Source organism: Zophobas morio, unplaced genomic scaffold (genome assembly GCF_036711695.1).
Source record: "Zophobas morio isolate AGI-343-1 ecotype UQ-CSIRO unplaced genomic scaffold, CSIRO_AGI_Zmor_V1 ptg000040l, whole genome shotgun sequence".
Lineage (NCBI taxonomy): Eukaryota > Metazoa > Arthropoda > Insecta > Coleoptera > Tenebrionidae > Zophobas > Zophobas morio.
In genome coordinates, this window is record NW_026972145.1 from 124,898 (window position 1) to 141,487 (window position 16,590).

Here is a 16,590-nt window from a genome sequence, read left to right on the forward strand (position 1 = left end):
TGTAACGATTTTTGAAAAAAAAACAGAATTGTAGAATTTTACTATTTAACTTTATATTTAAATTTTCTATAATTGTTTATGCGGAATGTTTAATGTAATTAGTTAATTAATAAATTAATTTTATTGACTAAATAAAAAATGGTTCATTTACATGTGTCAATTTTTGGAAAAAAATCAAAATTGTCAAACAGAATTTTAAATGGTTAAAGTAACGAATTAATGAATGCATTAATTTTCGTAATTAAATCAAAACTGGTTCATTTATGCGTGTACACTTTCGAAAGAAGTTCAGAATTCTGCAACAGAATTTTACAATATAATTTTCAATTTTTTTCCCAGAGTTCTTTATTGAATAGTGTATTAGTTTTATTGTTTAAAGAAAAAATGGTTCATTTATGGTTGTAGATTTTTTGCATAAATCAAAAATGTAGTACTGAATTACAAAAATTAACACTATGATTTTATGTTCTAGAAGTATTTTTTAATTAATGAATTAATTGTATTAATTAAAACAAAAATGGTTCATTTAAGTGTGTCGAGTTTTGGTAAAAATTCAAAATCGTAAAATCTTAAAATTTAACTTCACATTTTTACTTGCTAGAATTGTTAATTAATGAATTAATTAAATTTACTGATTAAATCAAAAATGGTTCATTTATGGTTCTTTGTAAATTTTTGGCAAAAATTCAAAACTGCCCACCAGAATTTTAAAAATTAACACTGTAATTTTAGTATCTACAGTTATTTATTAATTATTGAATCAGTTTTATTAATTTAATCAAAAAGGGTTCATTAAAGTGTAACGATTTTTGAAAAAAAAACAGAATTGTAGAATTTTACTATTTAACTTTATATTTAAATTTTCTATAATTGTTTATGCGGAATGTTTAATGTAATTAGTTAATTAATAAATTAATTTTATTGACTAAATAAAAATTGGTTCATTTACATGTGTAAATTTTTGGAAAAAAATCAAAATTGTCAAACAGAATTTTAAATGGTTAAAGTAACGAATTAATGAATGCATTAATTTTCGTAATTAAATCAAAACTGGTTCATTTATGCGTGTACACTTTCGAAAGAAGTTCAGAATTCTGCAACAGAATTTTACAATATAATTTTCCATTTTTTTTCCCAGAGTTCTTTATTGAATAGTATATTAGTTTTATTGTTTAAAGAAAAAATGGTTCATTTATGGTTGTAGATTTTTTGCATAAATCAAAAATGTAGTACTGAATTACAAAAATTAACACTATGATTTTATGTTCTAGAAGTATTTTTTAATTAATGAATTAATTGTGTTAATTAAAACAAAAATGGTTCATTTAAGTGTGTCGAGTTTTGGTAAAAATTCAAAATCGTAAAATCTTAAAATTTAACTTCACATTTTTACTTGCTAGAATTGTTAATTAATGAATTAATCAAATTTACTGATTAAATCAAAAATGGTTCATTTATGGTTCTTTGTAAATTTTTGGCAAAAATTCAAAACTGCCCACCAGAATTTTAAAAATTAACACTGTAATTTTAGTATCTACAGTTATTTATTAATTATTGAATCAGTTTTATTAATTTAATCAAAAAGGTTTCATTAAAGTGTAACGATTTTTGAAAAAAAACAGAATTGTAGAATTTTACTATTTAACTTTATATTTAAATTTTTTATTACTGTTTATGCGGAATGTTTAAAGTAATTCGTTAATTAATAAATTAATTTTATTAACTAAATAAAAAATGGTTCATTTATATGTGTAAATTTTTGGAAAAAATCAAAATTGTCAAACAGAATGTTAAATGGTTAAAGTAACGAATTAATGAATTAATTAATTTTCTCAATTAAATCAAAACTGGTTCATTTGTGCTTGTAGACTTTCGAAAGAAGTTCAGAATTCTGCAACAGAATTTTACAATTTAACTTTCTATTTTTTTTTCCAGAGTTCTTTATTGAATAGTGTATTAGTTTTATTGTTTAAAGAAAAAATGGTTCATTTATGGTTGTAGATTTTTTGCATAAATCAAAAATGTAGTACTGAATTACAAAAATTAACACTATGATTTTAAGTTCTAGAAGTATTTTTTAATTAATGAATTAATTGTATTAATTAAAACAAAAATGGTTCATTTAAGTGTGTCGAGTTTTGGTAAAAATTCAAAATCGTAAAATCTTAAAATTTAACTTCACATTTTTACTTGCTAGAATTGTTAATTAATGAATTAATTAAATTTACTGATTAAATCAAAAATGGTTCATTTATGGTTCTTTGTAAATTTTTGGCAAAAATTCAAAACTGCCCACCAGAATTTTAAAAATTAACACTGTAATTTTAGTATCTACAGTTATTTATTAATTATTGAATCAGTTTTATTAATTTAATCAAAAAGGGTTCATTAAAGTGTAACGATTTTTGAAAAAAAAACAGAATTGTAGAATTTTACTATTTAACTTTATATTTAAATTTTCTATAATTGTTTATGCGGAATGTTTAATGTAATTAGTTAATTAATAAATTAATTTTATTGACTAAATAAAAATTGGTTCATTTACATGTGTAAATTTTTGGAAAAAAATCAAAATTGTCAAACAGAATTTTAAATGGTTAAAGTAACGAATTAATGAATGCATTAATTTTCGTAATTAAATCAAAACTGGTTCATTTATGCGTGTACACTTTCGAAAGAAGTTCAGAATTCTGCAACAGAATTTTACAATATAATTTTCCATTTTTTTTCCCAGAGTTCTTTATTGAATAGTATATTAGTTTTATTGTTTAAAGAAAAAATGGTTCATTTATGGTTGTAGATTTTTTGCATAAATCAAAAATGTAGTACTGAATTACAAAAATTAACACTATGATTTTATGTTCTAGAAGTATTTTTTAATTAATGAATTAATTGTGTTAATTAAAACAAAAATGGTTCATTTAAGTGTGTCGAGTTTTGGTAAAAATTCAAAATCGTAAAATCTTAAAATTTAACTTCACATTTTTACTTGCTAGAATTGTTAATTAATGAATTAATCAAATTTACTGATTAAATCAAAAATGGTTCATTTATGGTTCTTTGTAAATTTTTGGCAAAAATTCAAAACTGCCCACCAGAATTTTAAAAATTAACACTGTAATTTTAGTATCTACAGTTATTTATTAATTATTGAATCAGTTTTATTAATTTAATCAAAAAGGTTTCATTAAAGTGTAACGATTTTTGAAAAAAAACAGAATTGTAGAATTTTACTATTTAACTTTATATTTAAATTTTTTATTACTGTTTATGCGGAATGTTTAAAGTAATTCGTTAATTAATAAATTAATTTTATTAACTAAATAAAAAATGGTTCATTTATATGTGTAAATTTTTGGAAAAAATCAAAATTGTCAAACAGAATGTTAAATGGTTAAAGTAACGAATTAATGAATTAATTAATTTTCTCAATTAAATCAAAACTGGTTCATTTGTGCTTGTAGACTTTCGAAAGAAGTTCAGAATTCTGCAACAGAATTTTACAATTTAACTTTCTATTTTTTTTTCCAGAGTTCTTTATTGAATAGTGTATTAGTTTTATTGATTAAACAAAAAATGGTTCATTTATGGTTGTAGATTTTTTGCATAAATCAAAAATGTACTACAGAATTATAAAAATTAACACTATGATTTTATTTTCTAGAGGTGTTTATTAATTAATGAATTAATTGTGTTAATTAAAACAAAAATGGTTTATTTAAGTGTGTCGAATTTTGATAAAAATTCAAAATCGTAAAGTCTTAAAATTTAACTTCACATTTTTACTTTCGAGAATTGTTAATTAATAAATTAATTAATTTTACTGATTAAATCAAAAATGGTTCATTAATGGTTGTTTGTAGATTTTTGGCAAAAATTCAAAAGTGTTCAAGAAAATTTTAAAAATTAATACTGTAATTTTAGTGTCTACAATTATTTGTTAATTAATGAACAAATTTTATTAATTAAATCAAAAATGGTTCATTTAAGTGTGACGATTTTTGAAAAAAAAATTAGAATTGTAGAATTTTACTATTTAACTTTATGTTTAAATTTTCTATAATTGTCTATGCGGCATGTTTAAAGTAATTAGTTAATTAATAAATTAATTTTATTGACTATATAAAAAATACTTCATTTATATGTGTAAATTTGTGGAAAAAAAAATCAAAATTGTCAAACAGAATTTTAAACGGTTAAAGTAACGAATTAATGAATTAATGAATTTTACAATTTAACTTTCTATTTTTTTCCAGAGTTCTTTCTGTATTAATTTTATTGATTAAACAGAAAATGGTTCATTTATGCTTGTACATTTTTGACAAAAAATCAAAATATTTAACAGAATTACAAAAATCAACACTATGAGTTTATTTTCTTGAAGTGTTTATTAATTAATTAATTAATTGTGTTAATTAAATTAAAAATGGTTCATTTAAGTGTGTCGATTTTTGGGTAAAAATTCAAAATCGTAAAATCTTAAAATTTAACTTCATGTTTTCACTTTCTCCAATTGTTAATAATGAATGAATGAATTTTACTGATTAAATAAAAAAATAGTTCATTTATGGTTGTTCGTAGATTTTTGGCAAAAATTCGAAATTGTAGAACCGAATTTTAAAATTTTAATTTTAGTGTCTGCAATTGTTTATTAATTAATCAAGTAATTTTATTAATTAAATCAAAAATGGTTCATCTAAGTGTAACGATTTTTGAAAAAAAATTAGAATTGTAGAATTTTACTATTTAATTTTATATTTAAATTTTCTATAATTGTTTATGTGGCATGTTTAAAGTAATTAGTTAATTAATAAATTAATTTTATTGACTTTATAAAAAATGCTTCATTTATATGTGTAAATTTTTGGAAAAAAATAAAAATTGTCAAACAGAATTTTAAACGGTTAAAGTAACGAATTAATGAATGAATTAATTTTCTTAATTAAATCAAAACTGGTTCATTTCTACTTGTTTGTAGATTTTTGACAAAAATGCGAAACTGTACTGTAATTTCAGTGTCTACAACTGTTTATTAATTAATGAACTGATTTTATTGATTAAATCAAAAATGGTTCATTAAGCGTAACGATTCTTGAAAAAAAAAAAAATTAAATTGTAGAATTCCACTATTCAACTTTATGTTTCAATTTTCTGTAATTATTTATGCGGAATGTTTAAAGAAATTAACTAATTATTAAATTAATTTTATTGCTTTGTAAAAAATGGTTTATTTAAGTATGTGTGTAAATTTTTGAAAAAAAATCAAAATTGTCATACAGAATTTTAAACGGTTAAAGCAACGTATTAATGAATTAATGAATTTCTTTAATTAAATCAAAATTGGTTCATTTATGTGTGTAAATTTTCGAAAGAAGCTCAGAATTCTGCGACAGAATTTTACAATTTAACTTTCAATTTTTTTCCAGAGTTCTTTCTCTATTAATTTTATTGATTAAACAGAAAATGGTTCATTTATGCTTTGGCATTTTTGGCAAAAAATCAAAATTATTTGACAGAATTACAATAATTAACACTGTGATTTTATTTTCTAGAAGTGTTTATTAATTAATGAATTAATTGTGTTAATTAATTCAAAAATGGTTCATTTAAGTGTGTCGATTTTTGGTAAAAATTCAAAATCGTAAAATCTTAAAATTTAACTTCGTGTTTTCACTTTCTCCAATTGTTAATGAACGAATTCATTAATTTTTCTGATTAAATAAAAAAATAGTTCATTTATGGTTGTTCGTAGATTTTTGGCAAAAATTCGAAATTGTAGAACCGAATTTTAAAATTTTAATTTTAGTGTCTGCAATTGTTTATTAATTAATCAAGTAATTTTATTAATTAAATCAAAAATGGTTCATCTAAGTGTAACGATTTTTGAAAAAAAATTAGAATTGTAGAATTTTACTATTTAATTTTATATTTAAATTTTCTATAATTGTTTATGTGGCATGTTTAAAGTAATTAGTTAATTAATAAATTAATTTTATTGACTTTATAAAAAATGCTTCATTTATATGTGTAAATTTTTGGAAAAAAATAAAAATTGTCAAACAGAATTTTAAACGGTTAAAGTAACGAATTAATGAATGAATTAATTTTCTTAATTAAATCAAAACTGGTTCATTTCTACTTGTTTGTAGATTTTTGACAAAAATGCGAAACTGTACTGTAATTTCAGTGTCTACAATTGTTTATTAATTAATGAACTGATTTTATTGATTAAATCAAAAATGGTTCATTAAGCGTAACGATTCTTGAAAAAAAAAAAAATTAAATTGTAGAATTCCACTATTCAACTTTATGTTTCAATTTTCTATAATTGTTTATGCGGAATGTTTAAAGAAATTAATTAATTATTAAATTAATTTTATTGCGTTGTAAAAAATGGTTTATTTAAGTATGTGTGTAAATTTTTGAAAAAAAATCAAAATTGTCATACAGAATTTTAAACGGTTAAAGCAACGTATTAATGAATTAATGAATTTCTTTAATTAAATCAAAATTGGTTCATTTATGTGTGTAAATTTTCGAAAGAAGCTCAGAATTCTGCGACAGAATTTTACAATTTAACTTTCAATTTTTTTCCAGAGTTCTTTCTCTATTAATTTTATTGATTAAACAGAAAATGGTTCATTTATGCTTTGGCATTTTTGGCAAAAAATCAAAATTATTTGACAGAATTACAATAATTAACACTGTGATTTTATTTTCTAGAAGTGTTTATTAATTAATGAATTAATTGTGTTAATTAATTCAAAAATGGTTCATTTAAGTGTGTCGATTTTTGGTAAAAATTCAAAATCGTAAAATCTTAAAATTTAACTTCGTGTTTTCACTTTCTAGAATTGGTAATGAACGAATTCATTAATTTTTCTGATTAAATAAAAAATGGTTCATTTCGGGTTGTTCGTAGATTTTTGGCAAAAATTCGAAATTGTAGAACCGAATTTTAAAATTTTAATTTTAGTGTCTGCAATTGTTTATTAATTAATCAAGTAATTTTATTAATTAAATCAAAAATGGTTCATCTAAGTGTAACGATTTTTGAAAAAAAATTAGAATTGTAGAATTTTACTATTTAATTTTATATTTAAATTTTCTATAATTGTTTATGTGGCATGTTTAAAGTAATTAGTTAATTAATAAATTAATTTTATTGACTTTATAAAAAATGCTTCATTTATATGTGTAAATTTTTGGAAAAAAATAAAAATTGTCAAACAGAATTTTAAACGGTTAAAGTAACGAATTAATGAATGAATTAATTTTCTTAATTAAATCAAAACTGGTTCATTTCTACTTGTTTGTAGATTTTTGACAAAAATGCGAAACTGTACTGTAATTTCAGTGTCTACAATTGTTTATTAATTAATGAACTGATTTTATTGATTAAATCAAAAATGGTTCATTAAGCGTAACGATTCTTGAAAAAAAAAAAAAATTAAATTGTAGAATTCCACTATTCAACTTTATGTTTCAATTTTCTATAATTGTTTATGCGGAATGTTTAAAGAAATTAATTAATTATTAAATTAATTTTATTGCGTTGTAAAAAATGGTTTATTTAAGTATGTGTGTAAATTTTTGAAAAAAAATCAAAATTGTCATACAGAATTTTAAACGGTTAAAGCAACGTATTAATGAATTAATGAATTTCTTTAATTAAATCAAAATTGGTTCATTTATGTGTGTAAATTTTCGAAAGAAGCTCAGAATTCTGCGACAGAATTTTACAATTTAACTTTCAATTTTTTTCCAGAGTTCTTTCTCTATTAATTTTATTGATTAAACAGAAAATGGTTCATTTATGCTTTGGCATTTTTGGCAAAAAATCAAAATTATTTGACAGAATTACAATAATTAACACTGTGATTTTATTTTCTAGAAGTGTTTATTAATTAATGAATTAATTGTGTTAATTAATTCAAAAATGGTTCATTTAAGTGTGTCGATTTTTGGTAAAAATTCAAAATCGTAAAATCTTAAAATTTAACTTCGTGTTTTCACTTTCTAGAATTGGTAATGAACGAATTCATTAATTTTTCTGATTAAATAAAAAATGGTTCATTTCGGGTTGTTTGTAGATTTTTGGCAAAAATTCGAAACTGTAGAACCGAATTTTAAAATTTAATTTTAGTGTCTACAATTGTGTATTAATTAATGAACTAATTGTATTAATTAAATCAAAAATGGTTCATTTAAGTGTGAGGATTTTTGAAAAAAAAATTAGAATTGTAGAATTTTACTATTTAATTTTATATTTAAATTTTCTGTAATTGTTTATGCGGCATGTTTAAAGTAATTACTTAATTAATAAATTAATTTTATTGACTATATAAAAAATATTTCATTTATATGTGTAAATTTTTGGAAAAAAAAATCAAAATTGTCAAACAGAATTTTAAACGGTTAAAGTAACGAATTAATGAATTAATGAATTTATTTAATTAAATCAAAACTGGTTCATTTATATGTGTAGATTTTCGAAAGAAGTTCAGAATTCTGCAATAGAATTTTACAATTTAACTTTCTATTTCTTTTCCAGAGTTCTTTCTGTATTAATTTTATTGATTAAACAGAAAATGGTTCATTTATGCGTGTACATTTTTGACAAAAAAATCAAAATTATTTAACAGAATTGCAAAAATTAACATTATGATTTTATTTTCGAGGAGTGTTTATTAATTAATGAATTAATTGTGTTAATTAAATTAAAAATGGTTCATTTAAGTGTGTCGATTTTTGGTAAAAATTCAAAATCGTAAAATCTTAAAATTTAACTTCATGTTTTCACTTTCTAGAATTGTTAATGAATGAATGCATTAATTTTTCTGATTAAATAAAAAATGGTTCATTTCTGGTTGTTTGTAGATTTTTGACAAAAATTTGAAAGTCTAGAACCGAATTTTAAAATTTAATTTTAGTGTCTACAATTGTTTATTAATTAAGCAAGCAATTTTATTGATTAAATCAAAAATGGTTCATTTGAGTGTGACGATTTTTGAAAAAAAAATTAATTAGAATTGTAGAATTTCACTATTTAATTTTATATTTAAATTTTCTATAATTGTCTATGCGGAATGTTTAAAGTAATTAGTTAATTAATAAATTAATTTTATCGACTAAATAAAAAATGGTTTATTTATATGTGTAAATTTTTGGAAAAAAAAATCAAAATTGTAAACAGAATTTTAAACGGTTAAAGTAACGAATTAATGAATTAATAAATTTCTTTAATTAAACCAAAACTGGTTCATTTATCTGTGTAGATTTTCGAAAGAAGATCAGAATTCTGCAACAGAATTTTATAATTTAACTTTCTATTTTTTTTTTCAGAGTTCTTTATTAAATAGTGTATTAGGTTTATCGATTAAACAAAAAATGGTTCATTTATCCTTGTAGATTTTTGGCAAAAATTCAAAATTGTACAACGTAATTTTAAAAATTAACACTATAATTTTATTTTCCTAACAGAACTGTTTATTAATTAATAAATTAATTTTATTAATTAATCAAACATGGTTCAAGTGTGTAATTTTGGAAACAAGTAAAATCTGTAAATAATTTTTCGAGATATTTAAAATAATCAATTAATGAATTAATTTTATTTATTAAAAAATTTTGAATTCATATTTGTGCATTTTTTTATTTAGATGTAGAATAGGGTTGTATAAAATAACTTTATATTTTCGAAAAATCGGGAAAAACAACACAACCAGTCAACACTTTTTTGAACGTTTCAAACAACACAGAACCATCAGAAGACTTCGAAATACGTGCCACTTCTCATAAAAACCATCTTTCAACACATACAACAATTAAACACCGCAATGACTTTTACAAAATTCGTCCACACCACGTGGATGAGTAAACATCGTATAAATAGAAATCGTTGACGATTTTACTCAGTATAACGCGACCACTTTTCCGACACAAACCTGCTAATTAATCGCTACACACTTTTCCCATAAACACTTCGACCTAAAAAACCTCTTCGCATAATCCACCACCATTTCTTCAATTCCTTGAAATAGCCACCATCATCTTCGTCTATAACCAGGTAAGCACTTAATGCTCACTCTGATGTCACTTCCATCTGTTGGCAGCCACTTCGGTGCCTCTTGCCATTAATAACTTTCGAAAATACTCAAACCGTAATAATAAACCAAGGCCGGTGAGAAGTGCGTCTTGTTGTAGATGCAATGCCGGTGGATGTACAAAGACAACTGGCCGACTGCATCATGCGGTTGGCACCACTGGACGAAATCCGAATATTACTGGCGTCTGGAGCAAAGGTACGGTGATCCGGCTCGAAAGACCAATTTTGATTGTTGTGCGTTCAGATCAACGAAGTGAGTGGGGGCTTGACGCCCTTGCACTATGCAGTGTGGCAAGGGTACTGCGAAGCCGTGCGACTTCTTCTAACCAGGGGGGCCGACCTTAACGCCGTTGATAATTGTGGCTATAGTTCTTTGCACCTGGCTGTGGAACACGGGTACGACTGTCACTAAACTTGTCGGGGAATAATTTCCGCTTTTCTAGAAATGTGGAAATCGTGAACCTTCTGCTCCAGTCTGGAGCTAGAGTGAACTTTCACTTGTACCGAGAGGACGATTGTTTGAAGAAAAGTCAACCGGAGGAACCGCTTCGTCTGGCGATCAGAAACAACCACGTGGAGATCGCGAGACTTCTCCTGGAACATGGTGCCGACGCCAACAGACGCTACTTCTTCGGCACCCAAATTAACCTAGTGACTGATTATAAGTTCCTCCAGTTGTTGTTAAATTTTGGCGCAGATCCCAACAGCAGAGACAGATCCGGACTGACTCCGTTGATGAAAGTAGTGAGGTTGCCTCAAGGGTTAGAAGCGGCTTTAATTCTACTCAAACATGGCGCCGACGTGACCGCCATGACTGACGAGCGGCACGACTTCAGAACAGTACTACACTACGCCGTTCTATCCGGAAACTACAAAATCATTGACTTGGTGCTAAAACAAGGCGCCAAATTGAACTACGACGAGGATTTTGATTTAGGTAAGCCGAGTCCCTTGGATTTGGCTATCTTGAAAGGCGACCCGAAGATCGTCGAGATGTTGATCCATTCAGGTACGATTTTGCTACAGTCTGGGAAAATTGTCTTCTATGTGGTGCTTTCAGGGGCCAATGTTAACTTCAGTTCGCCTATAATTGGGTCGCCTTTGCATGTAGCGTGCAGCGATAGCGTTCCCAACAGATGCGAGATTCTTCAGGTTTGTATTATCTCTGTTTTTGGATACGTTGTGTATTTGTGGTTGCAGATGTTGTTGAAAGCTGGTGCTAACCCTAATCTAGAAATCTACAAGCACAAGCAACACGTTTCTCAGTTGAGGCCCGTTTTGGTGGAGTATCTAGCGAGTAATTCGAACCCGAGTTTAGCAGTGGTGAATCTTCTTCTTAAGTATGGGGCGAAGTTGCTGCCGAAAACTCAATTTCGGGATCCTAACGGAGTTCTAAATTCTCTGCTCAACGTGATCTACACCAACAGAGATTCGATTTTGTTGCTTTTGTTGCAAGCAAACGAGTCTCTGGATGTTTGTATGCTTAGGAAGAGGAGTGTTGCAGTTTTAGATCAAGAGACGATTTTGTTTCGAACGGTTAGGTGTCCCTTGAGTTTGAAACGACAAGTTCGCTTGTATTTATGGAAGGTTTTGGGAGGGAATAGGGTTATGGATTTGGTTGAAAGTTTCGAGTTGCCAAAATGTTTGGAGAAGTTTTTGCTTTTTTATAATAGCTGAGTGGTGTTGTTTGGATTGTTACTTTTCAAATTCTGGAATTCCAAGATGTGATAGTAGGTCTATATTAAGTTGAAAGTGGTTTGTTTCTTCAGTTTGTACCTGAAAGTAGCAACATTTTTCAGTTTGACCAAATGTATGTAAAGTTAATTTCTGAATATTGTTTGTGACGAAATGATAAAGTTGTGTATATTTTAAAAGGGTGGTGATGCAATAGGCTTAGAAAATTTTGGAAAGTATTTTGTGTTTTTTTTCCCTATAAAGCTATTGTTTCCCCATAAGTCCTTCCTCTTCGAAAGTGAACCTCTAGAAGTAGCCCGCCCTGTCTCAATTGTGATAATTTTTTTATTCGTCGTGAACCAAGGAGGCTGAAAAATTGCATAAATATAAAATTATAGATAGAATAATTTTAAAAATTTGAAATATAATTGTAAAATTGACAAATTAAAAACCGAATAATTGAAAGAAATGAAAAATTTTAAAAACAGAGAAAATTGAAAAGTTGGTTAAAAAAATTGGATAATTGAAAAATCGAAAAATTGTAAAATTATTAAACTGGAAAAAATAAAAAAAATGCGAAATTACAAAATTGAAAAATTGTAAAATTATTAAATTTAATAACGAAGAACTGGAAAATGAAAATCGAAGGATTCCAAAACTAAAAAATTGAAAAATCGAGAAATTGGAAAGTCTTATAATTGATTCATTAAAAATTGGACAATTGGGAAATCGAAAAATTCTAAAAATATAGAACTAAAAAATCAAAATTTTACAAAATCACAAAACTGAAAAATTGCATAAATATAAAATTATAGATAGAATAATTTAAAAAATTTGAAATATAATTGTAAAATTGACAAATTAAAAACCGAATAATTGAAACAAATGAAAAATTTTAAAAATAGAGAAAATTGAAAAGTTGGTTAAAAAAATTGGATAATTGAAAAATCGAGAAATTGGAAAGTCTTATAATTGATTCATTATAAATTGGACAATTGGCAAATCGAAAAATTCTAAAAATATAGGACTAAAAAATCAAAATTTTACAAAATCACATAACTGAAAAATTGAATAATTATTGTAAATTTGAAAAATTAAAAATCAAATAATTGGAAAATCGAAAAATGAACTTCGGATAATTGAGATAAAAATTGAATAATTGAAAGAAACGAAAAATTTTAAAAATAAAGGAAATTGAAAAGTTGATTAAAAAATGGATAATTGAAAAATCAAAAAATTGTAAAATTATTAAACTGGAAAAAAATTAAAAAAAAATGCGTAATTACAAAATTTAAAAATTGTAAAATTATTACATAAATTGAATAACCGAAGAACTGGAAAATGAAAAATAGAAGGATTCCAAAACCCAAAAATTGAAAAATCGAGAAATTGGAAAGTCTTATAATTGATTAATTAAAAATTGGACAATTAGGAAATCGAAAAATTCTAAAACTATAGAACTAAAAAATCAAAATTTTACAAAATCACATAACTGAAAAATTGAATAATTATTGTAAATTTGAAAAATTAAAAATCAAATAATTGGAAAATCTAAAAATGAAATTCGGATAATTGAGATATCAAAAATTGAATAATTGGAGGAAACGAAAAATTTTAAAAATGAAGGAAATTGAAAAGTTGGTTAAAAAAATTGGATAATTGAAAAATCAAAAAATTGTAAAATTATTAAACTGGAAAAAATAAAAAAAATGCAAAATTACAAAATTGAAAAATTGTAAAATTATTAAATTTAATAACGAAGAACTGGAAAATGAAAAATCGAAGGATTCCAAAACCAAAAAATTGAAAAATCGAGAAATTGGAAAGTCTTATAATTGATTCATTATAAATTGGACAATTGGGAAATCGAAAAATTCTAAAAATATAGGACTAAAAAATCAAAATTTTACAAAATCACTTAACTGAAAAATTGAATAATTATTGTAAATTTGAAAAATTAAAAATCAAATAATTGGAAAATCGAAAAATGAACTTCGGATAATTGAGATAACAAAAATTGAATAATTGAAAGAAACGAAAAATTTTAAAAATAAAGAAAATTGAAAAGTTGGTTAAGAAAATGGATAATTGAAAAATCAAAAAATTGTAAAATTATTAAACTGGAAAAAAATAAAAAAAAATGCGAAATTACAAAATTTAAAAATTGTAAAATTATTAAATTGAATAACCGAAGAACTGGAAAATGAAAAATAGAAGGATTCCAAAACCAAAAAATTGAAAAATCGAGAAATCGGAAAGTCTTATAATTGATTAATTAAAAATTGGACAATTAGGAAATCGAAAAATTCTAAAAATATAGAACTAAAAAATCAAAATTTTACAAAATCACATAACTGAAAAATTGAATAATTATTGTAAATTTGAAAAATTAAAAATCAAATAATTGGAAAATCTAAAAATGAACTTCGGATAATTGAGATAACAAAAATTGAATAATTGAAAGAAACGAAAAATTTTAAAAATAAAGGGAATTGAAAAGTTGGTTAAAAAAATGGATAATTGAAAAATCAAAAGATTGTAAAACTATTAAACTGGAAAATAATAAAAAAAAAATGCGAAATTACAAAATTTAAAAATTGTAAAATTATTAAATTGAATAACCGAAGAAATGGAAAATGAAAAATAGAAGGATTCCAAAACTAAAAAATTGAAAAATCGAGAAATTGGAAAGTCTTATAATTGATTAATTAAAAATTGGACAATTAGGAAATCGAAAAATTCTAAAAATATAGAACTAAAAAATCAAAATTTTACAAAATCACATAACTGAAAAATTGAATAATTATTGTAAATTTGAAAAATTAAAAATCAAATAATTGGAAAATCGAAAAATGAACTTCGGATAATTGAGATAACAAAAATTGAATAATTGAAAGAAACGAAAAATTTTAAAAATAAAGGGAATTGAAAAGTTGGTTAAAAAAATGGATAATTGAAATATCAAAAAATTGTAAAATTATTAAACTGGAAAAAAATAAAAAAAAATGCGAAATTACAAAATTTAAAAATTGTAAAATTATTAAATTGAATAACCGAAGAACTGGAAAATGAAAAATAGAAGGATTCCGAAACCAAAAAATTGAAAAATCGAGAAATTGGAAAGTCTTATAATTGATTAATTAAAAATTGGACAATTAGGAAATCGAAAAATTCTAAAAATATAGAACTAAAAAATCAAAATTTTACAAAATCACATAACTGAAAAATTGAATAATTATTGTAAATTTGAAAAATTAAAAATCAAATAATTGGAAAATCTAAAAATAAAATTCGGATAATTGAGATACCAAAAATTGAATAATTGAAAGAAACGAAAAATTTTAAAAATGAAGGAAATTGAAAAGTTGGTTAAAAAAAATTGGATAATTGAAAAATCAAAAAATTGTAAAATTATTAAACTGGAAAAAATAAAAAAAATGCAAAATTACAAAATTGAAAAATTGTAAAATTATTAAATTTAATAACGAAGAACTGGAAAATGAAAAATCGAAGGATTCCAAAACCAAAAAATTGAAAAATCGAGAAATTGGAAAGTCTTATAATTGATTCATTATAAATTGGACAATTGGGAAATCGAAAAATTCTAAAAATATAGAACTAAAAAATCAAAATTTTACAAAATCACATAACTGAAAAATTGAATAATTTTTGTAAATTTGAAAAATTAAAAATCAAATAATTGGAAAATCGAAAAATGAACTTTGGATAATTGAGATATCAAAAATTGAATAATTGAAAGTAACAAAAAATTTTAAAAATGAAGGAATGTGAAAAGTTGGTTAAAAAAAATTGAATAATTGAAAAATCAAAAAATTGTAAAATTATAAAACTGGAAAAAATAAAAAAAATGCAAAATTACAAAATAGAAAAATTGTAAAATTATTAAATTGAATAACCCAACAATTAGAAAGTGAAAAATCGAAGGATTCCAAACCCAAAAAATTGAAGAAATCGAGAAATTGAAAAGTCTTATAATAATTAATTCATTGAAAACTGGACAATTGGGAAATCGAAAAATTGTAAAAATGTGGAACTAACAAATCAAAATATTACAAAATCACAAAACTGAAAAATTGCATAAATATAAAATTGACATATAATTGTAAACCAGAAAAATTACAAAATTGAAAAATAAAATGTTGAAAAATTAAAAATCAAATAATCGGAAAATCGAAAAATTGTAAAATTATGAAATTGAAAAATCCAAGAATTCCAAAACCGAAAAAATTAAAAATTGAAAAATTGGAAAGTCTTGGATATAAATGATTCATTAAAAACTGGATAATTGGGAAATCGGAAAATTGTAAAAATCTAGAACTAAAAAATCAAAACCTTACAAAATTACAAAACCGAAAAATTGTATAATTGTAAAATTGAAAATAGAATAGTTTTAAAATCGAAAGGGTGAAATATAATTGCAACATAGAAAAATTACAAAATTGAAATTCTGAAAAATTAAAAATCAAATTGGAAAATCGAAAAACGAAATTCGAATAATTGAGTGATCAACAATTGAATAATTGAAAAAATCGAAAAATTTTAAAAACGAAAAAAATTCGAAAGTTGGTTCGTTATAACCGGATAATTGAGAAATTGAAAAATAGTAAAATTATAAAACTGAAAAAAAAATCAAAAAATTCAATTCAATGAAAATAAAAAAATAAAAACATAGAACATTAAAATCAAAATATTACAAAATCACAAAACTGAAAAATTGTTTAATTATCGAAAAATCGAAAAATTATTAAATTGGAAAGCTGAAAATTGCATAAATATAAAATTGAAAA

General features: G+C 23.6%; 1 protein-coding gene across 4 annotated transcripts; it reads left to right on the top strand.

Annotated features, from left to right (window-relative positions):
• The first annotated feature begins 9,932 nt into the window (after window positions 1–9,932).
• Window positions 9,933–11,996, top strand: LOC135140542 (ankyrin-3-like). 4 transcript variants are annotated; one of them, XM_064071134.1, is made up of 6 exons: window positions 9,933–10,069; window positions 10,116–10,304; window positions 10,353–10,504; window positions 10,552–11,117; window positions 11,169–11,260; window positions 11,309–11,996. In XM_064071134.1, exons 2-6 carry the CDS (start codon window positions 10,212–10,214, stop codon window positions 11,783–11,785), a joined length of 1,380 nt encoding a protein of 459 aa, XP_063927204.1. In that variant the 5' UTR covers window positions 9,933–10,069; window positions 10,116–10,211; the 3' UTR covers window positions 11,786–11,996. The 4 variants fall into 4 exon arrangements, with proteins under 4 accessions (XP_063927204.1, XP_063927205.1, XP_063927206.1 ...); XM_064071135.1 differs by having other exon boundaries at window positions 10,180–10,304; XM_064071136.1 differs by having other exon boundaries at window positions 10,192–10,304.
• The last annotated feature ends 4,594 nt before the right edge of the window (window positions 11,997–16,590 follow it).

Excerpts from the sequence above, each read along its gene's own strand:
- LOC135140542 (XM_064071134.1), top strand. The coding sequence starts at position 10,212 with ATGCCGGTGGATGTACAAAGACAACTGGCCGACTGCATCATGCGGTTG. Across the intron at positions 10,505-10,551 it reads CACCTGGCTGTGGAACACGG|AAATGTGGAAATCGTGAACC; the intron begins GTACGACTGTCA and ends CCGCTTTTCTAG. Across the intron at positions 11,261-11,308 it reads ACAGATGCGAGATTCTTCAG|ATGTTGTTGAAAGCTGGTGC; the intron begins GTTTGTATTATC and ends TTGTGGTTGCAG.